The sequence below is a fragment of the Lissotriton vulgaris genome, chromosome 2_1 (assembly GCF_964263255.1).
Source record: "Lissotriton vulgaris chromosome 2_1, aLisVul1.2, whole genome shotgun sequence".
NCBI classification, from domain to species: Eukaryota; Metazoa; Chordata; class Amphibia; order Caudata; family Salamandridae; genus Lissotriton; species Lissotriton vulgaris.
In genome coordinates, this window is record NC_141687.1 from 1930985117 (window position 1) to 1931012374 (window position 27258).

Here is a 27258-nt window from a genome sequence, read left to right on the forward strand (position 1 = left end):
GGTGTGCGGTTGTTCAGGGAATTGGGCAAAGTGGACACTGTTGCTTGTGGCACAATCCGCTCAAACCGTAAAGGTTTCCCAAAAGAACTTGTGTGTCAGAAGCTTGCTCGGGGACAGTGTAGTGCATTGCGTTGTGAGGAGCTTCTAGCTGTGAAGTTTTCAGACAGGAGAGATGTCTACATGTTGACTACAATACATGATGAAAGCACTGAACCGGTGACTGTTTGGGGTCAGGTTGCAGAAGTGCGCAAACCTATGTGCATAATGCACTACAATAAGTACATGGGTGGTGTTGACAGAGTAGATCAGAGGTTGGAACCGTATGCTGCTCTTCGTAAGTCTTACATTTGGTACAAGAAGTTGGCTATCCATCTTTTCCACTTGGCAACCTTTAATGCTTTTGTTGTGTTCCAGAAATCTTGTCCCCAGTCAAAGTTGTCTTTTGAAAAGTTTCAGGAGTCTGTAATAGGCAGCCTTGTTTTAGTGCAACAGGCAAGTGTTCCTAGAGTTGGAGTGGTGGAGGATATTGCCAGATTGAAAGATCGCCACTTTCCTGGTCAAATTCCTCCTACAACCTCAAAAGACTTTCCCAGTCGGAGATGTAGAGTCTGTTGGCGAATAGGTTTGCCGAAGGAGGTTCGTTTGTACTGCCCTGACTGCCCTTCAAACCCCGGGCTGTGTGTACCTGCTTGTTTTAGATTGTACCACACGCAAAATAATTTTTGGGAGTATCAATGAGTGGTAAAATGAACTGGTTGGTCTTATTGTTCAGTTTCAAAGTTTGCATTTGTGTAGTCTTTTTAGTGTAGTTGTTTTTGTTTTTCTTTTATTTTAAAAAAAAACTAAAGTATGATGTTGGTTTGCGTGTAGTGTCCATTGTCTGACGGTGTGCATGGTTTGGCTGCCGGTGTCTGTGGACTGGTGCTTGTCTGGCGGTGTGCGTGGTCTGGTGTTTTGTTGGCCGTGTGCGTGCTCTTGCGCTTGCCTGGTGTTGTGTTTGGATTTGTCCTTGGCTGGTGGTGTGCGTGGAGTGGCGCTTGGCTGGTGGTGTGCGTGGAGTGATACTTGGCTGTCTGTGCACGAAGTGGTGCTTGGCTGGTGGTGTGTGTGGAGTTGCGCTTGGCTGGTGGTGTGTGTGGAGTGGCGCTTGGCTGGTGGTGTGTGTGGAGTGGCACTTGGCTTGGGGTGTGCGTGGAGTGGTGCTTGGCTGGTGGTGTGTGTGGAGTGGTACTTGCCTGTCGGTGTGCGCTGAGTGGTGTTTGGCTGGCGGTGTGCATGGTCCGGTGCTTGGATGGTGGTGCGTGTGGAGTGGCGCTTGGCTGGCGTTGTGTGTGGAGTGGTACTTGGCTGTCTGTGCACGGAGTGGTGCTTGGCTGGCGTTGTGTGTGGAGTGCCGCTTGGCTTGCAGTGTGCGTGGAGTGTTGCTTGGCTGGTGGTGTGTGTGGAGTGGTACTTGGCTGTCGGTGTGCGCTGAGTGGTGTTTTTGGCTAGTGGTGTGCATGGTCTGGTGCTTGGATGGTGGTGCGCGTGGAGTGGCGCTTGGCTGGCGGTGTGTGTGGAGTGGTACTTGGCTGTCTGTGCACGGAGTGGTGCTTGGCTGGCGTTGTGGGTGGAGTGCCGCTTGGCTTGCAGTGTGCGTGGAGTGTTGCTTGGCTGGTGGTGTGTGTGGAGTGGTACTTGGCTGTCGGTGTGCGCTGAGTGGTGTTTTTGGCTAGTGGTGTGCATGGTCTGGTGCTTGGATGGTGGTGTCGGTGGACTGGCGCTCGGCTGGCGGTGTGTGAGTAGTTACTTTCTGTTGGTCACTACACACACTGCTAGGTGAGTGACACTCCACGCAGTCCATCATTTTGTGTTGTTGCAATGTCAGAAATGTGGGCGTTTGAAAGTGATGGGCCCTTGAATGGCGCTGTCTGCTGGTGTGAGTGTTGAAATGTGATGGGTCCGCGGCTGGCGGTGTGAATGTTTTGTATGTGTCAGACGTACGAAAGGTGTATGAATGGCCTGTAAAGAGGTTGGTGCCTTGACGTGGCTTTACAGCTCACGAGCTGTGAGTCAGTGGTTCAGTTTATCATACTTTCAATTATACGCAGTGTATTTCATTTTTTTGAAATTACTTGCGAATACAATTGTATGTACTGAATCATCACTCACCCTCGTGCCAAATCCAACCAGAATGTGTGTGTGCTTGCGGATTAGATGGCTGTGCTGTAATGTTTGTCTTTTATCTCTTTCTGAAGTAGGGTGTACCTTGTCTCTTATTGTGATTGTTGTAATGTGTTGCTGTTCTTTCCGGATGGTGTCAATGGTCTGGTTTGTATCAGGTATGAAAGGCGCGTGAATGGCCTGTAAAACGGTTGGTGCCTTGTCGTGGCTTTACAGCTCACGAGTTGCGAGTCACTGGTTCGGTTTTTATGCATTTATTTATTGACAGAGCATTTCATTTTTTGAAATATCTTGTTAATAAAATTTTATGTACTGAACCATCACTCGCCCTCGTGCCAAATCCAACCTGTATGTGTGTGTCTTTGAGGAATAGTTAGCCGTGCCTTGAATGTTTGACTTTTGAGTAACTCTGTTACAGTGTACATTATAGCTATAAATAACTTACTAAATTTAGTTATTATTGTTAAACCATGGAAGTATATGGTCATGTCTTTCTGGTGAATTCTATTGTTGATTTTTATTCAGAATCTCCTGCAAACTTGAAATTGTCTGCCACAAGTTCCTTGAATCACACGCTCTCAAATTGAAAACTTAATTCTCCACTGTACGATTTGGACCGTTTCCTGTTGCTGCCACTATGCCTACCCACGCAAGTGAGGTACCATTTTTATAGGGAGACCTGGGGTAACGCTGGGTGGGAGGAAATTTGTGTGAGCCCAGTGATGCCACGCTTTCCCATGCAATAAAGTGTGAAAAAACTGATTTTTTTTTAGCTAAAATTGAGGTTTGCAAGCGATTCTGGGTAAAGGAACGTTGGAGGATCCACGCAAGCCATACCTCCTTGAAAGCCCCCGGGTGTCTACTTTTCAGAAATGTATGGGTTTGGTAGGTTTCCCTAGATGGCCGTCTAGCACGGGGCCAAAAACCCAGATAACCCCTCTTGCAAAAGCTGGTTGTATTGAATGTCAATACCGCCAGCTTTTGCAAGAGGGGTTACCTGGCTACCTTAATTTGTAAAGCTCAAATACTACTTTTTCAAAATTCATTTTCGGACTGTTCTGCTTTGGGGCACCCACACAAGTGAGGTATCCTTTTACTCGGGAGAACAAGGGGAACGCTGGGTGGTAGGACATTTTTGCCGGCACGGAGATTCCACGCAAAAAAGTTTGGAAAAGTGAAATTTTGTACCTAATTTTAAGGTTTGCAAGGAGTTCTGGGTAGGAAAACATTGGGGGACCTACGCATGCCATACCTCCCTGGACTCCCCCGGGTGTCTACTTTTCAGAATTGTTTGGGTTTTGTAGTTTCCAAAGAATACCACCGAGCCCCGGGCCAAAGACTCAGGTGCCCCCCCAAAAAATCAAGGTTGTTTTGCATTTGGGTATTGTAAATTCACCACCGTACAATTTGAACCGTTTCCTGTTGCAGCCACTATGCCTACCCACGCAAGTGAGGTACTATTTTTATTGGGAGACCTTGGGGAACGCTGGGTGGGAGGAAATTTGTGTGAGCCCAGTGACGCCACGCTTTCCCATGCAAAAAAGTGTGAACGCTGGGTGGGTGGAAATTTGTTGATCCACGCAGATTCCAGAACTTTCCACCACAGAAATGTTAGGAAAATGTGTTTTGTTTGTCAAAATCTTAGCTTTGCAAGGGATTCTGGGTAACAAAACCTGGGGGAAGGCAGACGAGTCACCCCATCCTGAATTCCCTGTGTGTCTAGTTTTCAAAAATGTATAGGTTTGCTAGGTTTCCCTAGGTGCTGGCAGAGGTAGGGCGCAAAAACAAAAGGTAGTCTCTTTTTCTAAAGAGCGCAAGATTTCACTGGGAAATTGAGGTGCAACCACGTTGCGTTTTGCGCTGTTTCGTGTCGCAGCCACTATGCCTACCCAGGCAAGTGAGGTACCATTTTTTTCGGGAGACCTGGGGAAACACTGGGTGGGTGGAAATTTGTTGATCCACGCAGATTCCAGAACTTTCCTCCACAGAAATGTGAGGAAAATGTGTTTTTTTTTGTCAAAATCTTAGCTTTGCAAGGGATTCTGGGTAACAAAACCTGGGGGTAGGCAGATGAGTCACCCCATCCTGAATTCCCCTGTGTGTCTAGTTTTCAAAAATGTATAGGTTTGCTAGGTTTCCCTAGGTGCTGGCAGAGCTAGGGCACAAAAACAAAAGGTAGTCTCTTTGTCCAAAGAGCGCAAGATTTCACTGGGAAATTGAGGTGCAACCACGTTGCGTTTTGCGCTGTTTCGTGTCGCAGCCACTATGCCTACCCAGGCAAGTGAGGTACCATTTTTTTCGGGAGACCTGGGGAAACACTGGGTGGGTGGAAATTTGTTGATCCACGCAGATTCCAGAACTTTCCTCCACAGAAATGTGAGGAAAATGTGTTTTTTTTGTCAAATTCTTAGATTTGCAAGGGATTCTGGGTAACAAGACCTGGTGGTAGGCAGTCGAGTCACCCCATCCTGAATTCCCCTGGGTGTCTACTTTTCAGAAATGTATAGGTTTGCTAGGTTTTCCTAGGTGCCGGCAGAGCTAGGGTGCAAAAACTACAGGTAGGCACTTTGCTAAAAAAGGGTCAATTTGTAACTGCAAAATTTAGGTGTCACCACGTTGCATTTTGCGCCGTGTCCTGTCGCAGGCACAAGGCCGACCCACACAAGTGAGGTACCGTTTTTATTGGGAGACTTGGGGTAATTCAGATTTGTAAATCAACTGTTATTACCAATTGAGCTTTCGCGCATTTCTCCCTTTCAATGAAAGACATTGTGTAAAAAAAAGAACATTTTGAAAAATGACCAATAATTCTCATGCTAGTATGAGTATTCCCAATTTTGAAAATTAGCAATTATATACTGTTTCTGAACTCTATAATTTGTACCCAATTCAAAAATACATAGGTGTCTTTCATACAGATTTTTCCATGTATACATTTTCCAAGACAAAGTGCTCTATACCCAGTAAATGAAAGAATACCATTGCAAGTTGCTGCTCAGTTTTTGGATCTGGGTTCGTCGGGTTCTTGGTAAAACTACAAGTCCTATATATCCCCACAACCAGGAAGGTCTAACGGATGTAACGGTATATTGCTTTCCAAGAGCTGTTAAAATTAAAAAAAGTTATAGGTGAAAACGTTGAGACAAAAGGCTATTTTTTTCAACAAATTTTCAATTATTCCAATATTTAACTGTTAGTTTCTATAAAGAAACCTTCATGGATTTAGACAAATGACCCCTTTCTAAATTCAGAATTTTGTCTACTTTTCGAAAATGTACAGCTTTCTAGGATCCATTATTGCTTTCAAACTCATTTCTACCATTAACTGGAAGGAGGTGGAAAGCTCTAAAAATAGCAAAAATAGGCTATGTCCCAGAAAAATGCCAAAACTGTGTGAAAAATGTCGGTTCTCTGACAAAAGACTGTCATTTCCTAAAAGCTGAGAAAATGGAAATTTCAGCCCCACAAACCCTTTTTTGATAACATTTTCAGGGAAAAACCCAGAGGCTTTCATTTGCAGCCCGTTTTTCCCATTTTTCTGAAAAAAACAAAAAAAACCACTATATTTTGGTTAATTTCCGGGACCCCTCCAAGGAAATCCACAAACTCTGGGCGCCTTTAGAATCCACATGATGTTGGAAGAAAAGGACGCAAATTTGGCGTGGATACCTTATGTGGTCAAAAAGTTACAAGGGCCTAAGCGCGCACTACCCCAAATCGCCAAAAAAGGGCTTAGCACAGGAGGGGAAAAGGCCTAGCAGCGAAGGGGTTAAAAATCAATATTTGAGAATTGCAAAATGGTATGTATGTAAAAATTTGCTATTTTTTTGCGATTTCTTAAAATTCCTTTATTGCGATTAGCAAATTGCTAATCGCAATTAAGGAATAATTTCCCATTCATTTCCATGGACCAGAAGGCCCATGGGAATGAATGTGAAATTATTCTCAATTTGCAATTCAAAATTTGCAAATCGCAAATTGAGAATAATTTCAAGTGTGCAGGGGTGTCTCAAGGACACCCTGCTGCACCCCTGAAAATGACATGTGTGCGCATATGGCGCACATACATGCCCTAAGGGCTGTGTGAGCGTCACATGGCACCTTTACAAATGGCAAAAACTGCATTTATAAAAGAATTCGCAAATTACCACCAACTACAAGTTGGTGGTAATTTGCGATTTCCTAACCAAAATTCGCAAAAATGAAATGCTTCATACATAGCATTTACGCAATATTAAGGAATCGCAACATTTGCGATTCCTTAATATTGCGAGGCTTTTTGCATGATACATACCATTTACCTATTTTTTAGTCGCAAACACTGTTTTTTAGAGATTCGCAGCGTTTGCAACTAAAAAATAGCTTGATACATCTGACCCATTGTGCGGAGTACGAGTGACATCTATGCCCTGTCAAAGGCCATTACTGTTTTCAATGTTTCTACCAAGATGATCAATGAAGTCAGACAAGGCTGCACCTTTTATTTGTAGATTAATTTTAGGAGACACTGGTAATCAAATCATCTTTCTCAGTTTACTATTTTCCTAATGTTTATGAAAGTCACCAGTTAATCCCAGATACATTAATTTCATTATCAGTGAAATGCTGGATATCTCAGCAAAATGACCTCTTTCTTGATGCAGTTCGTCATATATACCTTGAGAAAACTTAACCGCATCGGAAAGCCCTGCCTTAACATGAAAAGTAAAAGAAAATTAAAAATCACCCTTTAATGGCTTTCACGTTTTCTCTCAGTAAAATAAGTGGAGGCCTGAAGTAGCTTTTTATTTTTATATCCACTCATTGTCACCTGCTTTGTCACATCTTTTTCTAAAGTTATTACTTGTAATGAAAGGCTGAACGCGTCTTTAATTGCATGTGCCGTGCTCCTATTACTGAAAACTATAGCACATCCTTTGAAAGATCTAATGCTTCCAATGCCTCTGAAAGACCAGCCCCTCAGGGGAAATGTAGTAATGTCGCAGACTGGTCCTTTATAAAACCACTCTAGAGTTGCGTGTATTTCTGGCATTCATGGATGCTGGGCAGTGAGAGCACTGGTCAATGGGGAGATAGGTGCTGTAACTTAGATACACATCTTAGACCTGTGACTGCTTTATGCCTTAACTGGAATGGTGGAGCAGCTTTCATTGTAAAGTGTATCAGAAATGTCTAAAAAGGTTTCCTGGATGTAGGTTTTCCATTATTTAAAGTGCTGAACGTTTGCAAATGCTGGCTTCCAACCTCAATTCACAGCTGATATAATTTCACTTTCAAGGCAAAGTAGTGGGTGGTTTACTTATAAAATATGTATTTTATTACTTCTCACACTCTTGTTAGGATGCCACACACCCACCATGGGAGTTGATCGTGTTGCTTCTCCAGTGTTAACCTGCTACTGCGAAAAAGATGGTCGAGTTTGAATTTCAAGGCCCCATCACAGACAGTGCGTTAAGTATTAAGCTATGGTTCAGCAGCTGGAAGAGGATATTTTCAAATGCCAATCAACACTGTCATACTGCCTGCATGACCTAGTCGGGCTATTATGGACATATGACACTTTTGGGGCTGCTGCTGCCCCCTGATCTCTCATTTCTGCTGAAATATAGGGTTCCACTTGCCGGATCTTGTCCAACTAGTATGTCCTCTTTCTACACTACATCGGAAGGACAGCCAATGAACCCTTTCGTCAGTTGCTGGAGTTAATTAAAATGCATTGGCTGGAGTACGGAAGAGATATCAGAAACCCCGACTGGAGGCTAACCTCTCCCATCTTTCCCCCAAACTCAGAGGGAAATCAGACATAACGAGCACAGAATAAAAAATCTTCATTAAGAGATAAACAAAGATTTGTGAGCAATATCGTTTGTTAAGATTCCTCAAAATGCACAAGAGTTTGTACTATAAATACTTGAATAAAATGTATGTACAACAACAGTGAGGGAGAGGAGAAATTGCAAAATGATAGGCTACATTATGCTGTCAGATTAGGGAAGCAAAGTTTGACTTAATGCACATGAACACATACTCAATGTGCTTACGTCTGTCTGTGTGTGCGAGAGGGAGAGATATAGAAAGCTGAACTATTATTTATAATTCATATGGCGCAACACAATCTGCTTTGCATAGTGTTGCTTATGAACAGGTGATCGGTATTATCCTAACATATAGCGATCCTATGTAAGGACCTCGGAAGAATGAAAGCTTGAATGAGCTCTGCAGAGATTCAAACTGACGCGTGTCACGTGTGTGTCTCTGTAGTGGGTGCAAAACCCACTGCACTGTATTACCAGGCCATGTCCTGTGCCATACACATTAGACATGTCCCTGTGACCCACAAATTACACATATGCTTGTGTATATTAGGAGTTTCTCCGGCTCATGTCGTGCCTCACTACAGGAAGACACAAACGAGTAGAAGGTTAGTTTTGATTATGTTTACCATGGGCTACCAAAATATGTTTTATTAATAGTAGGCAGTAATAAACAAGGGTAAAGATCTGGAGTCCTGTGCTGGACGATTCTAACATGATTTTTTTCTGTTGAGACACCTGCATTGGCTGCGTTTTGCTGCCCGAGCTTGCTGCAAGTGCTGGCACATGGCTCACCGGGACATTTATAGAATTAGGCATCCTATTTTATAGGGAGTGATGAACCCCCACCTAGGGTATCCTGCAACTGTTCTAAACGATTAATAGAGGGAATCCTTCCTGTTTTACAGCATTTGTCTTTGCAGTAGGAGTTTGATTATCTAATTGCTTTTAGTAAGAATCTTAAAACCCTATAGCTGCCCCCAGGGTAAACAAAGCTCTAGCTTAATTTATTCATAGCTGTCATCATCAGCAAAAAATTCTGCCTAGTGTTTCTACTAATGAAAATAAAACATAATCTAGCATGGGTCGTTAAAAAAATAAAATTAGGCCACAGAGCTTTCCTACTGGAATTCGAATCTGCGGCTACCATATTCCAAACCAAACTCTGGAGCAGGCATATTTAATGCAATATTAAAGATGAGATGTGCTTAAAACTAGCAGTGTCAGCCGCTGGTGGAGGGCTTAGAGCAATTATTCGATGTGCCTCTGCTGCCTTGTCTGGCTCCTAGTTTGCACCATGCCTTGCTGGATGCTATATCCAGTGCTAGAGTCCCCCCCCTGCTGCTGAAACGGAGCAGTCACCAACAGAGGCAAAGTGACTAAAGAAATCATTGCAAAGTTGTTCCTCTGTGCATACGTGAGAGTATGTCAGAGTGAGAGTGATAGTGAGAGTTTGTTACTGAATGTGCATTTGTAAGAGTGAGAGAAAAAATAGTGTCTATATGTTTATATGAGATAATAGGTGAGTGAAAGTGAGTGTAAGTCAGTATGAGTGAGAAAGTCAAAGTGAGAAAGTGACAGGGGGTGAGTGACAGGGGTTTGAAGAGGACGTGAGTGACAGGGTTTCAAAGTAAGAGTGAGTGTTGGACCTGGCTCTGTTTACTGGGTCAATCCCAAACTGTTTTTCTTCCCACCTCCTGTTTTGCTGTATTTGTTTTCGATTTAGCATTTTACCACTGCTAATCAGTGCTAAACTGGTGTGTTTTCTCCCAAAATAATGGAACAATTGGCTTATACATGATTGCTAAAATGAATACCACTAGTCGATCTGCAGCACTTACTGTGCCTCCCACTTAAGCAGCCTTTAAACATGTCACAGGTCTGCTATTTACAGCCTGTAGTAAAGTTTAAACCACCAATTTGACTTGGCAACATAACCCCATTGCCTAGCCTAAAACTCCATATTTGCTACATGTAAGTAGCGCCAAGGTAGGCCTTAAACAGCCCATAGGGCATGGTGCATTGCATTTAAAAGGTTGGACTTGTACTTCTACGTTTTTCATGCCCTGGTAGTGAAAAACATCCCAATTCATTTTTTACATTTAACAAGCGATAATTTTTGATTGAGAACAGACAATAATATCATGTTTATGCTCAAATTAATTTCAATTATAAACCTTCTTTAATGGTAAAGTCACAATTCTAAAAATGCCACTTTTAGAGAGTTGGCATTCCCTTGTCCTAACCATTTAGAGCCTGCAGGCTGTTCCTGGCTCACGTGACTAGTTGTGGTTTGCAGTTGGCTTTTGTGTATTCCTTCTAGACAGATTCACTGGGTTTTAGCAGGATGGGACAGTCTGATGTAATTGGAGGGCTGGGGCTGTCACATCCAACAATTGTACTTCAAAGTAGCTGTCTCAGCCCACACACACATAGCTTCGTAAAAGCCTTTTGTGACAACAGACCCAGCAGAACCAGGGCAGGGAGGCAGGAAATTCCAAACACCTCTGTGTGGGCAAACCTCCATACATTTCTTCAACTTGAAAGTGGTCACCAGGTATAAAGCTATGACTCGCAAACCCACTTGTCAGTATACTCCTGGATCAATGGACATTACAAAAAAAGGATTGCCCTGCTGCTAGAGGCCTCTCCTCCTGCTTGAGGCCAGCCCTGCAGTCTGAGAAGAATTACTGGACCTGCCCATTAAGCATGGGCGGAAAATCCGTTTCGCTCGCGGATTTTGCGGATTTTCGGTAAATTCGCAATCCGCGAGATTCGCGAATCTCCCGCAAAATCCGCAAATCCGCGAGCAGCGGATTTTGCTCGCACTGTTCGCGTGAGTTCGCAGCTTCCCAGTACAACTTCGCGCCCCGCGAATAAGTGCAAAATTGCAGAAATACGATTTTAGCAAAACTGAAACTACTTACCAGGTTCAAAAGTTCAGGCTCATCATTAGTAGCCATTTCCTGTAGTGCCTCCTGAGGGGCCCCTCCAGAGTTCAGTTGCCAGTTGCAACTATTATGTGACCCTGCTCTGAACCTCAGAATAGTTACACATATGCCACAAAGGTCCTGAATTACAGCTAAGGGAGACAAGCAGGAGCCAGGCTGGAGGTTCAAATCCATTAATCAGCCCCTAATTCATTATTGTCAGTTGGGGCAGGGCAGGTGTTGTAACTAATTTTGCAACAATGAAAGCACTTAGCAAGTTCAAAAGATCACTAATCAGGAAGCACTAAGGAAGCAGGTGCCAGCTAAAAAAATATTCTGTGACACATTAATCAGCCCCAAATTAATTCAGGTCACTTGAGGCAGGGAAGGTGTGCTTGTTGCCACAATAATGTACACTGACTGGACAACCAGAGGGTGCTGTGATGAAACAGAGGGTGGCATGGGTGGGCCAGAGGGTGGCATGAGTAGTCAGAGAGTGGCAGTGGTGACAGAGAGTGGCAGTGATGAAGAAGAGTGTCCCAAACAGGCTGGACACGTAGAAACAACAAGTTCGCGAAACTTGCGACCCGACAGGTAAGTTCGCAATTTGCGACATTGTACAAAACCCTCGCGAACTCGCAGAAACCCGCGCAAACACAAAAAAAAAAAAATCCGCAAATTCGCGAGAATTCGCGGATTTTGCGGATTGCGAGTTCGCAAATCCGCAAAATTCGCGAACGCGAGATTCGCAAAATTCGCCCATGCTTACTGCCCATTTCATCCTAGACTACCTGAGTGACTCCAAGAGCTAGTTAGCTGGCCTCCTGTTCTCACCTACAGGTTCACAACATGCTCCAGAGGTCCCTGCAATTGCCCAGCTGACCTGCTGCACTGGACCTGCAATGGACCTGCCTGAATCCTGCTGCCTTCACTTCACTTCTTATTAGTCACCTCTATGGTAGGCCCAAGGACAGGGTGCATTGTAAGTATAAGGTAGAACAAGCCCTGATGTGTGTGGCATGTCCTAATAGTGAATTACAGCCATTTCCGTTTTTCACTATTGCAACGCAAGGCTACCTGTCCTCCATAGGCCAGAATGGGCTGTTAGAATTGTTACATTCTGTAATCCTAACAGACTCAGAGAACATGGTAGAAAATCGAGTTTAGTATGCCTGGACTCGGAATAATAAAATACATCTTTTAGTAAAGTTGATTTTAATATTCTGTGTTTGCAAATACCACTTTTAGAAAGTAGGTATTTGCTTACCTAACCATTTGAGCCCGCCTCTGCTAGGTTGTGTATTCCTTGTCTAGGGTTGTGTGTGACAGGACTGGAGAATTCCAGGAGACGGGCTAAGGCAGCCCAGTGGTGAAGAGAGAATCTGCATCCAGATGGGAGGGAGGAGTGCACCTGGGACCTGAATAGGGCTGGGCCTTCCTTCAACAATGCTGGCTCCACCCCCTGTGGTATGTCTGATGTCTCTGCCCTGCACACTGAAAGAAGCAACAAAGTGCTCCAGGACTGTACTTGCCTTCCACAATGCTGGCTCCACCTCCTGTAGGGAGTCTGATGTGCCTGCCCTGTGCTGTGAAAGGGAAGGAGAAGTCTGGTAAACAGAGTGCTTCAGAACTGGCTTAAACTGGGCACAGGCCCCTCTATCCTCAGAAAACAAAGGGTTTTGGGGTATAAGTATTGGGATCACTCCTGGAACTGACAAGATGAAACCTCTGCTGAGGAGAAGGAACCTGAAGAAACTGAGTAGAGACTATTCCCAAGCTGAAGTGCTGCTTGAGGGATTGGCCTGCAATGGTTGCCTGACTGCCAAAGAGACGAGAAAGGATTTTGTGGACTTTACTTTTAATTTTCAACTTGTGCAAAGATCTCCAAGAGCTTGGAAGAGAGCTTGCCCCCTGACCGAAGTCCCAGGACCAGTGGACTTCACCAGCCTTTGTGAATTGCTGCTGTTCCAGTGGCTACAGAGGCAGGGAGCTGTGACAGACTCTCATGACTGGCCCAGTGTCCTGTTGGCACCGCATTGAGAAACGTCCGCCTCGATGCCGTCAACGAGCTGGAGCCTGCACCGCGACTGGAAGGACACCGCAACGTGCAACGCCTCGCTACACCAAATCAAACTGGTCTGACCATCGCAGTCACTGCTGCTGATTTCGAGTTCTGTAACCGCACCAGAGTTTGGCACCGCCTCGCACGCTTTGCGACCCACTGCCCAACTCTCACCGCTGTCCGGGCTGATCGACGCCAGCTCCCAAACTCCGGCTCTGTCGCTGCACTGTAAAGCTGGAAGCACCACAACGAGCAACGTCCGCCTCGAACAACGCAAGCTCTGAGATCACCAACTCCGTCTCGACACCGTCAATGAGCCGTAGCCTGCACTGTGACTAGAAGGACGCCATGACCTGCAACGCTTTCTTTTTCTACACTGCGGCGAACCCCGGAACCGGCTCGCATATCCGTGCCTGCTGCCGCAAGGAAAAGGTACTGTGACTGAGTCTGTCGACATTTGAGTGGGCCCGGACCGCCGCTATCCGCTGGATTTGTTGGACTCTGTGTTCTTTTCAGCAACGCTGTAGCTGGACAAGGCTACCGACTCGCACAGAACCTTGAACTAAGCTTTTTTAAACCTGAACTCTTGAAATTTGATAGTACTGTGAATTCTTTTTGTTTTTTATTGGTCTTGTGGTAACTCTATATAAAGTATAACTTATTGTTGATATAAAACCTGTGTTGTGTCCATTTGTAGTGTTGTCACTGGGTTACTGGATGTGGTCACAACTGCTTAACTTACATCACCTCTGAAATAAGCCTTGACTGCTCGCGCCACGCCGCCTAGCGGTGAGCAGGGGTTATTTTGGGAGAGTTATTCCCTTGCCCTGTCTAGAGGAGAGGGTCCTTGCTTGTCACAAGTACCTACCTGTGACAACCAGAGACCTCAGATTCTAACATGAGTCTCTAGTAGGAAAGGGCTTGCACCTTTGTCCAAGTAGGGACCCTTCTTCCTAGTCAGAATAAGGGAGTTACACACCTAAAATAACCCCTGCTCACCCCCTTGCTAGATTGGCACAAGCAGTCAGGCTTATTTCAGAGGCAGTGTGTAAATCCTTTGTACATAACCAACAGTAATAGAGTGTAAGCACTACAAAAGGACACCACACCAGTTTAGAAAAATATTCAATATTTTTATATACTTACAACAAGACCAAATATGATAAAAATCAACAATGCACTACTTTAAAAATAGTTAATGCGCCAGATGTCTTTAAATTGCAAAAATATCTTGAAAACACAGTTCGTACGAGTCGGTAACTTGGTCCCAGTCTACCGTGATGCTGAAAACAACAGAGTCCCCCAGTTCCAGCAACAGCGTTAACAGACTCCTTAACAGTACTTTTCTTAGTGCGGCTCACACGGCATTGCGAGTCGGACTTGGCATCAGCCGCGGTCATGATGCTAACAGGAAGCGGTGCACAGTGCAGTGTCCTTTCTATGCGGTGCGAGCAGCGTCTCGTTCCCGATCGTCCAGATGGCATAGGTTAGACCAAGGGTTATGGTGCTTGGTGCGACACTAGCAAGTTGCGGTGCAGGTGACAGAGCCAGTCATGGCGTCCATTGCGGTTATGGTGCAAAGTGGAAGCAGTGCAGGATGCAGTGTCCTCTCGATGCTGTGCAAGCAGCAGCTCGGTGACGATTGTGCAGACGGTGTCGGTGAGGCCAAGGCGTGAGGTGAAGGGCGAGATGGTGTTTGTTGCGGTGCTGGAAGGTGGCGATGCAATCGACAGAGCCGGTTTGCAGGAATTGGCGCCGGCGGAGCCGGAAAGCTGTGCATGATGAGACGGTCACGGGTGTCGAGCCAGCGGCGACTGTGTCAGTGAGACCAGGCCTGTGAAGTGAAGCGAGGCAGTGCACGCTGTAGTGCCTCTCGATGCGGTGAAGGCAGTGGCTCAGTAGTTTAAACCAGTTTGGGGTGCATTCTGCCAGTGTGCATCTTCTTCCTTTGTCAGTTTGGGCCAGGGTCCTCAGACGCACCACTGGAGGTGGAGCCAGTTTTGTGGAAGGCAAGCCCAGCCCTATTCAGACCCAGGTGCTACTCCTCCCACCCATCTATGTGAAGATGTGTCTATTCAGCCCTGTGCTGACTCACCCTGTCTCCTGGAGTCTCTACAGGCCCTGTCAGTCAGACAATACACAAGCTAGCAGAGGCAGGCTGGATGGTTAGGTGAGAAAATACCTACTTTCTAAAAGTGGTATTTTCAAACACAAAATATTAAAATCAACTTCACTAAAATATGTACTTTATCATTCTGAGTTTAGGCATACTAAACTCAAATATCCACCATGTTCCCTGAGAAAGTTTGGATTATAGGATGTTATAATCAAACTGCCCACTCTGGCCTATGGGGAAAAAGTAGCCTTGCAATAGTGAAAAATTAAGTAGGCTGTAATTCACTATCTGGACATGCCACACACACCAGGGCATGTCCTACCTTTCACCTAAAATACACCCTGCCCATGGGGGTACGTTCGGCCTACCTTAGGGGCGACTTACATGCAGAAAATGGAAGGTTTAGGGACTGGCAAGTGTGTGCACTTGTCAAGTCAACATGGCAGCCCTAGGCTCTACACAGGCTCTGCAATGGCAAGCCAGAGTTACACTTTACGGGCTGTTTGTGTGTATGGCACTATCCAGTGCTGCAGCCCACCAACGCTTTACTATGGACTGACATATAAATCAAATAAGCCAATCATGAAAATACCAATCCATAACACATTTTACAACAGGAGAACTTGCACTTTACCACTGATCAGCAGTGAGGAAATTGCGCAGAATCATTACTCCAGCAAAAACAGAGTAAAAATCGGGAAGTCACAAAGCAAAAACTCATGGGAAACACAAAAGAAAATGCCAAGTCTAACAGTAATTATTGGCTTAAAAATGGTATCCCATCACAAAACTTTGGCATTGGCACACTGGAGGCATTTCTTACCAATTAGCGGGCACCATTGCAAAGTTTGAAGAAATGCTTCAACACTTGGGAAGCATTAGGCTTCATTGGCATACCATGAAAGTACTAGAATGATTCATTTGTGCCTTTTAAGAGCATTTAGCTCCTTAGCAAATTTGCATACAAATTGTGCTTTTACTTGCAGGATGTGTACACATGTTATAAAAGAATGTGCGGTGTTACCATTACCCTAACTCTCAATAAAAATTCAGGCTTGCTTGCTACAGTCGCACACTGTAAGTTGGGGCAAGTATTAACCATACCCTTTTCAGAGATCACTAGCCAACACTTAGCAAACTGTAAGTCATGCTTTGAATCCAGAGAGCTAGGTAAAAATATCAACTATTATTTACAACCCAATAATTGGTAGGGTTTTGGAACATGCAAAAATGTCGAATGTACATTAACATGTAGTGTGTCATCAAAGGTTGCTAGAAAGTGGCATGTCAATTTTTCACTACAGTCAGAGCTTATATACCAGATTTTTTTAAAGGAAGGTATGTCCCACTCCACCATAGTTAAGTATGATGGGATAATAATGTTGGCTTAGTCAAGAAAAACACAAGCTTCATGAGTCAATTTTTGATATTTTTTTTCAAAATGTTATCTCATCAAAGTATCTCTTGAGTACAAGCTGAACAATTGGTGTTTATGGAGGTGGAGAGATTTGCAGTGATACTATAAGATGGATGTAAGCGCATAAGGCAGGACAGAGCAACATTTTACCCTCAATTGAAAACAAATTTCAATTTAAGAATATTATTCACTTTTTACTCTTCCAGAAATGCATTTTTGGAGCCCTTCAAATCGAGTTTGGCCAAAATTTCCACCCATTTTAAAGAGATCTTTATTGAGGGCTGACTATTATTTTACGCAAATATTTCCTCTAAAATTTTACAATATTTCTCCTGTAAGATGCCTTAAATTATTTTGCAATTCTAATATATACCATTAGGGTGTTCAAGTAGGGATACCATTTTAATGTGAGATGACGGCCACTAAAACCTTCAGATGTCAAGAGTTGGGCAGAAGGCAGTGGTTTGTGGGAGGATCCTGGCGGTGGATAGAAATAGTGGGATAACGGGCCTAGTTCAATGGCATTGGGCAGTGATGATCAAGTTGTACACACATGCTGGTGCTGGGACTTGTCTGCTGTGATATGTGTTGTTTTTACTTGGTGAGTTAGTTTTTTCTTATGTTGACGGTTATTTGATAAATATGATAAACTGTTTATTGGTTTACTGATTTTGGACATCCTGCTGATGCAATCATTCAATGAAAACACGCATGCTGTTACTTATAGTTGATTAGGCCATTCTCTTATCTATATAAATGTAATTTACTTGCTGACATTAGTTTAGTCATGGACTCAAGTAGCCGTTCTTTTGTGATACTTTAGACAATTTGCTTCCAATTTTTCATCACACAATAAATTGCCTTAAATGGGATAATTCATTTTATGTTTGCCACATAGAAGTATAAAAGCCTCAATTCAAAATAGTATAAGATATGGAAATGTTCAAATTTTTCCTATATTTATGTCACTCACCGTAGGAATTTATTGAGGTCCCCATGTTTCATGTACTCAAAGACCATTATTAGTGGGTCACCATCCCCACATACACCGTAGAATTTGACTATGTGCTCATGCTGGAGATTTGTGAGAAGTGCAGCCTCCCTCTGGAAGTCCTTCCGGGCAGCCATGGTAGGATCCTTCAAAGCCTGAAGGAGGACATAAAAACAAAAATACTGTCACCACCAGAATGCCAAAAAGAGATGGCTTCTTCACTCAAAGGTACAACTGAATATGACAGATGCATTTGTAATTTCATTTGAGATGAATCCAGTAATAAATATTCATAATCATGTTGCTGATTGCCTTAAGCAAAACAGTGGGGAAGTTCAGTTTTCAAACTTTTCATCTTGCTCCAAAGTAGGTTAATTCTCTGCATTATTGGCTCAGGCTTTTCATATCCTTTTAAATAATTTAAACATGCTTGGTTTAGTAATAAAATGCAGTTAACTATAAAGCAGAATGAAGCATGTTTTGTACCAGATTTGAGGCAGGCTGCAGGTAAACAGCAGCACTAACACTATGAGTGTATAGTAGCTATAGGAATAGATCTACAGTTATGACCAAATGTTTAAAAATATTCATGAACGTAGAGTAGCATCAGCAATTTCTTTTTGGAAAGTTCTAAGTTTTGCTGATCTTTAGAAATCAACTCATTTCAATTTTCACATCTGCTCAGACACACAAAGAGTGATTTGAAATATCCTCCGAGGATGATCAAATTTGAAAACTAATACCTGTATAAAGTGTGCCTGTGTCAGTAACGCAAAGAGAAGCAAATAAGTAAACTGCAGAATTGCACTACTGTATTGGTATTTCAATCAAAGTCAAATGAAATGTTTTTTCATTCAGTCTTGTGGGGCAGCACAAGGATGTCATTGTTTGGATAATTTATCATCTGAGCAGCATTGGTTTATAGTAGGTGCACACTGCTCGAGTATACAAGGAAAACTGCGTTGACTCAACCTCAGCCCTAGCTGCTGTGCCTGGACTGTATAAATTGACCAAATGGTGCTAATTTAAGGGCTGTTGTGGAGCAACTGTAGAATTAAACTATCTCTCAACTTGCCCATGAGGGTCTCAAGGAGCTGGGGGGGTGCAGCTCTGGGTCAGCCAAAGAACCAAGTCTTGAGGATCTTCCTGAAGGTGTGCAGAGTAGGGGAGCGTCTGATGTTAACCCAGAGCTCATTCCTGACCTTGGCCATGATGTAGGAGAAGGCTCTTCCATCAGCTCTGGTTCTGGGGGTGCATGGGGCTTCTGCTAGGACGAGGCCGGTGGAGTGGAGATTTCTTTTGGGTATGTGGAAGGAGATTTTTTTGTTGTGGTATTTGAGTACAGAGTTGTGGAGAGATTTGTAGGTGTGGGTGAATAGTTTGAACGTTACTCTCTTCTCAAGAGGGAGCAAGAGGAGGTCTCGCAGGTGTTGGTTGATGTGCTCATGTCATGAGATGCCAAGGACTAGTCTAGCTGTGGTGTTCTGGATTGTCTGAAGTCTGCTAGCAGGGATTTGTTGATTCCAACGTAGAGGGCGTTCCTCTAGTCCAGTCTGCTTGTTATGAGTGCATGGGTCCCAGTCTTTCTGGCTTCCGGGCGGATCCACTTGAAGGTCTTGTGAAGGATGTGGAGGGGTTGTAGCAGGTGGAGGGGACAGCGTTGATCTGGTGGGTCATGGTGAGGTAGGAGTTGGGCGTGTTCTGTGGGGGTTGTAGAGGGTAGGTGGGCCACTAGGTGTTATCCCAAGCTGAGAGCTGAGGGGGTGGGTCCAAGGATGAGGACTTCTGTCTTCTCCGAGTTGAGCTTTAGACAGCTGCTGCTCATCCAGGCTGCAACATTTTTCATTCCTTGCTTGAAGCTGAGTCTGGTGGCTTTGGGTTCCTTCGTGAGAGAGAGGATGAGCTGGGTGTCATCGAAGTAGGATTCTATGCTGAGTCCAGTCTGTCTGACGATGGCGGAAAGGGGTCCATGTAGATGTTGAAGAGCATGGGACTGAGCAAAGATAACTGGGGAACCCCACTGAGCGATGATACCTGGGGCACCCCACAGTTGATCGTTGTGGGTTCGAAGAGGAACTTTGGGTTCTGCTGGCGAGGAAGGAGCAGAGCCTGTCAAGGGCGGTTCCCTGTATGCCTGCGTCATGGAGTCTGGCTGTGAGAGTGCATGGGAGATTGAATTATGGTGTTGCAAAGCAGCACCCTCTAACCACACCGCACACAGAAAGAACGCACAATGCCTTTCCTTTATATTATGTAATATGGGGCTAAATATTACCTCAATGCAAATTAGCATTATGCCTGAAAATGAAGTATTTCAGCGTCCTAGAGCCCAACACTCTTTTACTACAGCACTATACAAGTTTAAGTGAAGTATCAATGTTTCTAATGTGTTAGTCAAACATTAAAGGCTGCCAATGAGTTTATATTTGTTAACATGTAGTATGCATTCAGGCCCATTGTTCTTCAGAGAGGGAGCATGGTGTCTCCATGCTAGCAAACATTGTCACTATATATCAAATATGGGTGTAGTTTTCAGTCTGTTGCTAGTGACAGTGCTTGTGTGGTTTCACACCATCTTTCTTCACAGTGTGTGAGGAACTATGGCCACCCGATCTCTGCCACAAATGAGTCAACAGTGATATCACTATTCAGCCATGTTAGCCGCAACTCGTGATGTGATAATCTTATCATTGTTTCATAGTTGTTTTTAATCTTAGACAGTGAAAATAGCAAGAAAATATTTTACATGGCACGTTAGAGAATTTAGGCTTTCAAACCCTTTTTTCGAAGTGGTTCAAACATATCGTTTAGCTATACTTGGCTATATCCTTTGTTGTTCTTTCAAACTAAAACCCAGCTTTAACAGGAACATGCTTATTTTACTAAGACTTAGTTTGCAGGACTTCCGGATTATGGAATTCCTCCCACTTTGCAAACCTTAAATTGAGCTCTTAATTCCTCCTACACATATACTGGAAGATTGAATTCATAAACATATGGGGGAAAAATGCTCCATACTCTACCGCGTAACCATATTTCCCATGCTCAATTTATTAAGATAAAAGCTCCCTGAATCCTCTTCAAGATCATTACATTTGTCTCATCCTGTTGTATTGTCTTTACACCCATCTATAACAGCTTGCTAACTTCAGAATATTATTAAATAACAATCTCATATTTTAACTGATAGTTCTACCTATTTTACTACTTGAACAATTACTTTGATGGGACTTTCTTCTTTGGGCCCATTCCGTCTCATGGTTTTTCATCAAATAAAAAATGTTGTCGACACATTTAACAATTTTTTGTTTAACCATGTGAATTACAGCAGAACCAAATATTTTCAAGATTTTGACATATCACTAGAGATAACCATTTCATATTAAAAAAATCCTCATCAAAACATTCTATCTGCTGTTTAAAATTCACATGAGGTTCTATGCACACTCTATAGGTGTGTACTGGGAGTTTTGCTCCAATTTTAACAAACATTTACCAGTCTCAAAAATATGGTAAGTGTCTTTGAAGAATACATTGAGGTCCTACAATCTTCAATGACCTTAGCACCAGATGAATGCACTGACATTGAGCTATGTTAACTAACAGACATTATCACAGCTGCAAGTGGTTGACTTCTGATCTTAAGACTGAATATGCATTCTAAAAAATACGAAAAAAAATCAATAGACCTAATTATGCATTTAATGTTGTTAACTTAAATCGAGGAAATAATAAGGATTCACTTGAACTGTTATTGAAGCATTCACAGGCAATGCTCTCCACACTAAATTTGGCCCCTATGGATAATCGACTGTCCAGAGCAATTACTGGGGCATCTCCACGGTTCACACAAAGTGCCAAAACTCTTGCATTTTTATAAATCAAAATTGTGAACCTAAAACCTTTGTAAATATTGTCACTACTGTTTAGCCTTTGCGTCGCCTCTCACTGTCAAAACTTCGTCGTTCACCTTTTCACGAATACTTATGTGCACAAGTACCCTCAGATTATTAAATTATTGTAAATAGTTCAGATACTGTTCCTCTGGCCTTTATTTGCTTTAATATAAACCACTCTCTATTTTTCTCATTCAACTACCTTGGTCTCTCTGTCTTCACCCCCCTGCAAATTAATGAGCATGTTTTATTAACTGTCTTCCCTTTGTTACCTGTTGAGTCATTGTTGTTTGTTACATAATAATTACACCCGGTCTCAACTGTGTTTACAGAGTGCCTTCTGTTGTTTGTTCTCCAGTACCCCCCATTGAAAGATATCAGTTATTAGATGTAATAAGGTACCCAATGTTATCCTTTGGGAGAGGTTGGCCTTGCAGTTGTGAAAAATGAATGTAAGAGTTTTTCACTACCAAGATATGTAAAAGTTAAAAGTACATGTCCAACTTTTTAAAAACTCTGCACCCTGCCCTCTGGGCTTGCCCTCCAGCAGATGTATGTGTATTAAAAAGGGAGGTTTGGGCCTGGCAAGAGTTTTATTGTGCTAGGCCAAAATGACACTTTGAACTAAACAAACAGGCTGCAATGTCAAGCCTGATACGTGTTTAAAGGGCTTCGTAACTCCTTCGACGCTCATGACGAGCTCAGCTCGTCATGATGTACACCTCTCATACACTCATGACGAGCTGAGCTCGTCATGAACAAAGGGCTTTCAAAGCCACTCAGCACAGGAGGGGAAAACCATTAGCAGCCAAGGTGTAAATGGGTTGCACAATCAGTGCTGCAGGCCCAGCAGTAGCTTTTAATTGCAGGCCATGTGTACAAGTAATACCAGTTTACTAGGGACTTACAAGTAAAAGAAAAACATGTTAAACTCTTTTTAATAAAACATACAAACTCTGCACATACAAAGAACCTTGATAGTACAACCACGGTCCTTTTTTATGATTAATAACATCTTCTTCCTCACATGATATAATCATTTGAGTAAACAGAATAGTTCCATTTGTATTAACTTTTATTTTCCCCCTTTATAGTCCCTGATAAGTCTGCCATGCCCCCCACATTTTCTCCCCTTTCTTGGGGCACCCTCTGCTCTCATAAATCATTAATTCCGCTTGCCAGTACCCTTCCATATCACATTCCCAGTCTTCCAATGTAGGGGGAGTGATCGCCCCCCCATGCTTTTGCTATATTACACTTTGCAGCCTCATTATTAGAAGGAGCCATTTGGGTTTAGCAGGTACCTCAATTCCCACTACCTCCTTCATTTTTTGGGCTATTCTTGTCCAATATACCTGGAAGATCGGGCATTCCCAGAGCAGGTGGAAAAAGGATCCCTCCGCCCCACATCCCCTATGGCATCTCATGTTTTCACTACGTCCCATTTTGAATAAGGCTGATCTAGGTAGTACACTCAGTGGAGTACTTTAAGCTGTATCAAACAGAACCTTGCCCGAATCTCCACCTCTCATCGACCCTGCACCATTCTTACAAGTAAGTTGTGTGCCAATTGGGTGTAATTCAATTTTACCATGTTTAAAGGAGGGAGCACAAGTACATTAGCACTTGTTAACATTGGTCCTAAAAGCCGACCACAAGGGGCTCAAAATACAGGAGGCTGAAGGTAAAAACGTTGGCGATGACCCTGCAGAAAAGCCCAACTTCGGCATTAAGGAATCATTCAGATGGGCTTGCTTTTCCAGAATAGTATGAATTATAATGTTAGCACAGTGTTTCATTGAATAAATCACCTTAGTAAAGGAAATGCTCAGTTCTCCTTTTCTTTGGGTCGGTGATGTTTTAATGAGCTGATTTTTTGGATTATTCACTCAAGTTATTTTAAAAAAATCAATTGTCAAATTCCGCGTGGTTTGAATGTAACATTTTCTGTCCAGACATAATAATTTAACTGCTAATGGTGAATTAAACTATTGGAAACAAATTGATTATAGTTCACCTCTTCAGAATATGCTTCCTCTTTTTTTTTCCTGTTATCACTTTTGGAACAGAGACAATATAATTTTTTCGGCCTGTATTGACAGATACCGGTGGATTTCTATGAAAATATATTAATTACATTTTCATATAGTTAAAGACATATCCTATAATACTCAATGCCATGGAAAATGTTACTATTGTCTTTTGGAGATCAATAATAAAATTCAGTCTTGACAGAGGTTAATAGTGATCTAAATTTGTTGCAATTTTGCAAATAAAGTTCAACATGAACACTGGTGGTAGGTAGTGTGTTATACACATCATTATGTATTTATTTATCCATGTATTATTTACTATCAGGCAACGTCTATTGATCAGAAATGCTGTACATCAGGATATTGACATTCAATAGGACAAATGTATATTGGATGGATAACATAAATAAGTCAGTGTTCAGAATTAAAGAGGGTCAAAGACAAAGATGAGCTATTCACAAGCATGTGTAATGCCATTAATAGACTAAGACAATGCTATACATAGTATAACAATAGGGATGAGACTTATGGGCTAATCACTCTTTGATTTGTTGTTATTAGCAATAATTCTTTAGGGCTGTTTTAAAGCATATAAATTAGGTGAAAATGGGAATGAATGTCAGAGGAGGATATTCCTTGAGGTAAAATGATTGGAACCTTCATGCAGCACATATTTAGGTGACAACATGAGATTTTGTTTATTGGATGTCAATATCTCATTGACAGAATTCAATACCAAGGCCTGCAGTTTATAGAAGGAACTATTTTTGATAGATAACTTGCAGGCTTGTGGATGATAGATTGAACTAGGTGTGCAGTTTGAGAGGCTGCTTATGATTCTAGTAGCTTAGCCGAGAATGTTGCCATTAGATGGAAATAGATATTGGGGAGGCCTTTTTATAGGTACTAGTGAGTTGAAAAACACATTGACTTTGTGGAATGGAATTCAGTTGCAGATATTTTTTATGTTTAGGCCTTAGCAGCTTTTGCAGGGGTTGTGACGGGGACAAAGGGTTTCTAGAGAATAGAGGGACTGAACAGAACAGCAAGATTTCGGGTAGAGGAGGGAAAGAAAAGGCAGTGAGAATGACAGTAATTCATGTTTGGTAAGGATGTACATAGGTGTACCCAAATAAGAAAAAACCCTCAGTTTTGCATGAATTTTTCACGAGGTATGATAGAGACATCCAGTCATGAATCATGAAATTGTCCACATCACACAAAAACACAGACACACATTCGACTTAGCCATTCAAATACATTGCCCAGTTAGGATTGGCTTTTATGGAAAGTTCAGAGTTCATTTCCAAGGAGCTCTACTTTTATTTTTTTAAAATGTCTTGGCCAGCTCCATTAATGTACAAGTGTTCATCCCACCCAATTATAGAGATGGATCCTTGATACAGTATCTTTGGTAGGACATTTTGTGGCATGTTGATACCAGCACCCACAAGGCATGTTGCATAGTTTGCATAAAATGGCCAGCCCTTTTAACTGGTAAATGGATTTCTAGACATTATTTTCAAATCAAGCATAATGTGTGTAAAATACAACTTATTCGAGTTACATATAGTCTTTTGTACGATTTGTTCCTGTTTATGTTGGTCCTTTATAGTCAACATAATGTGGTTTATAGTGACTGGACTCAGACATTTTCCTCTCCAAACACTATGCACCATCTTGTTGATATTTCTAACTGTGAAACTATCCCATGTTCCCTCTTTCAGACTGTCATTGCAGCTTTCATTCCCAACCAAATTAAATTACAAAAGCAATATGCAATTAAGTTGGTTTGCCGTTATAGAATTATAGACGATTTTCTTCATTGAACTCGTGCTATACTTTCACTGTAATCACTGCATAGTCTGTCTAACAATATTTAGTTGAATTATAGCCAAACTGCTGAATGGAAATGCATCCATTCAGGCCTCTTGCAGTCTACTGACTCCAAGCATTTAATATATTCATAATGTTGATGAGATACCTTCAAGAAAATAGCTTCTCTCATTTCACTGGGTAGAGTTTAGATGTGATATTTCAAGGCACAATGAATTTTAAGTTTCTTAATGCACTGCCATTTAGACAAGGTAATGGAAAAGAAGAAAACAGAAGACATCACTTTGTTTGATTTATGGTTCATTTTCAGTTAGAAGATTTCCACTGCGTGTTAGACACCGATAATAACCTCCCCACACCTATATTATCACAGGGAAATTACCCAAACACAAGAATGTAATTTCGCTGTCATCACTAGAAAATCTCCAGTGATGGCTGAAGTTCAAAATCTAGATTGGCACCAGTATTTTGTTCTCGTAGTATATTAAATATAATACCTGCAGTCATGTGTCATTTTCAAAATCTAGTCTAGCAACAATATCTTCTACGTTTTGTGTTACAAATTCAACTCTAGGTTTAATATACAGCTATGTGCTTCAGCCACCCTGAAAGCACACACCTCCACACCTCTCTATTGGAAGTGATGATGACTGTGCTGATAGAATGTCGAAGGGCATGAGTACAGCATGTGAGGACATGTGCAAGTGACATCCATTCTTCAGTCATTCTGTCTGTCTCTCTGTCTGAACTGGAATGCTCCTCTTTTATTTGCAAACTCAATCATTCTTAGAATTTCTGCTACTGTTGATTTCTAATATGTATAATATAAGAAAGATACATACATCGAACACGTGCGATAGAATAGAATGTACTTGTTCTAGTCACATTTCATCGGGTCTGGGCGGGAAGCTACTGAAAGATTATTGAATGAGGTTCTAATGCCTAAAGAATTGACCTGGGAGAAAGAGCTCACACCCACATACTAGTTTAATTTTCTAAACTTCCTATTTGTTGTATTTGAAATACACGGGATACAGGAGTCATGTAATTGTTGTGAATAGTGGAAATCATACACCATTCCTATGTAAAACTATTGATGTGTGCACAATGCCTAATAGCTAAATATATGTTGCAATTCTATTTTACATTTACCATTGTTTGAAATCTGTTATTTACAAGAATGACGTACAACTACAAATTATGAATGTTAACTCACAGATAAGAAAACAGTCATGTGAATATGAAATTTGAAACCACTGCTGTTTATGCAATCCACTGACATGGGTGATATGCACAAGTGTCATTTGGGCACACAAAGCTTGCTTTAATTAACAATGGTCCGATTTGCAAGTAAGTCTCTGACACCCTTATGTCCACATCGATACCAGGAGGTAAGCTGGCAGATACATATGGCATGTTCCAGGTTTCATTCATCTGTGTGTCGTGTCAGAACCGACATCCTTGGTGTGGTATTCCTCCCACTTCTTTGTGTTCACTCCTTTTGCTTTACTCAATTTGTTTTTGCTGGCTTTACAACCCTTGGGACCATACCATTTCTGACCAGTGCTAAAGTACATGTGCTCACACATGGTAGAGTTGGCCTACATTTAAGTGGCACATTTAATTTACTTTTAAATCCCTAGTACATGTTAATGCTAGTACCCCGGCCACATATCTGTATACGCCAACACATTTTGTCTTTCTTGTGGGCTCGATTAGAATGAGAGAATGTCTTCCTCAGGGCTGGGTCTATACATATGTGGGAAACATTAAAAAAAAATACCAAAAAAGGCTCTAACTACAGGGAGTGTTGATAGGGTCCACGAAATATGCTGTTTATACTGAAATTAATTCTAATTTAAAATCATCGGTAATGGTAAGTCAGATTTTAAGTCACAAATCGGAAAATAGCACTTTTAAAAAGTAAGCATTTTCTTGTCCTAATTATTTGTGACTTCTGCCAGTGTCCTGGGTCACATGACTGTAAATAGCGATTTTGTT

The 27258-nt window shown here is 42.3% G+C and overlaps 1 protein-coding gene across 3 annotated transcripts in view; it reads right to left on the bottom strand.

Annotated features, from left to right (window-relative positions):
• NTRK3 (neurotrophic receptor tyrosine kinase 3) overlaps positions 1–27258 on the bottom strand; it is a 1577634-nt gene that overhangs the window by 152868 nt on the left and 1397508 nt on the right. For all 3 annotated transcript variants that reach the window (XM_086958117.1, XM_086958116.1, XM_086958115.1), the window contains exon 14: positions 17475–17647. In XM_086958117.1, the coding sequence (XP_086814243.1) occupies positions 17475–17647 (173 nt within the window). The remainder of the gene's footprint in view (positions 1–17474; positions 17648–27258) is intronic.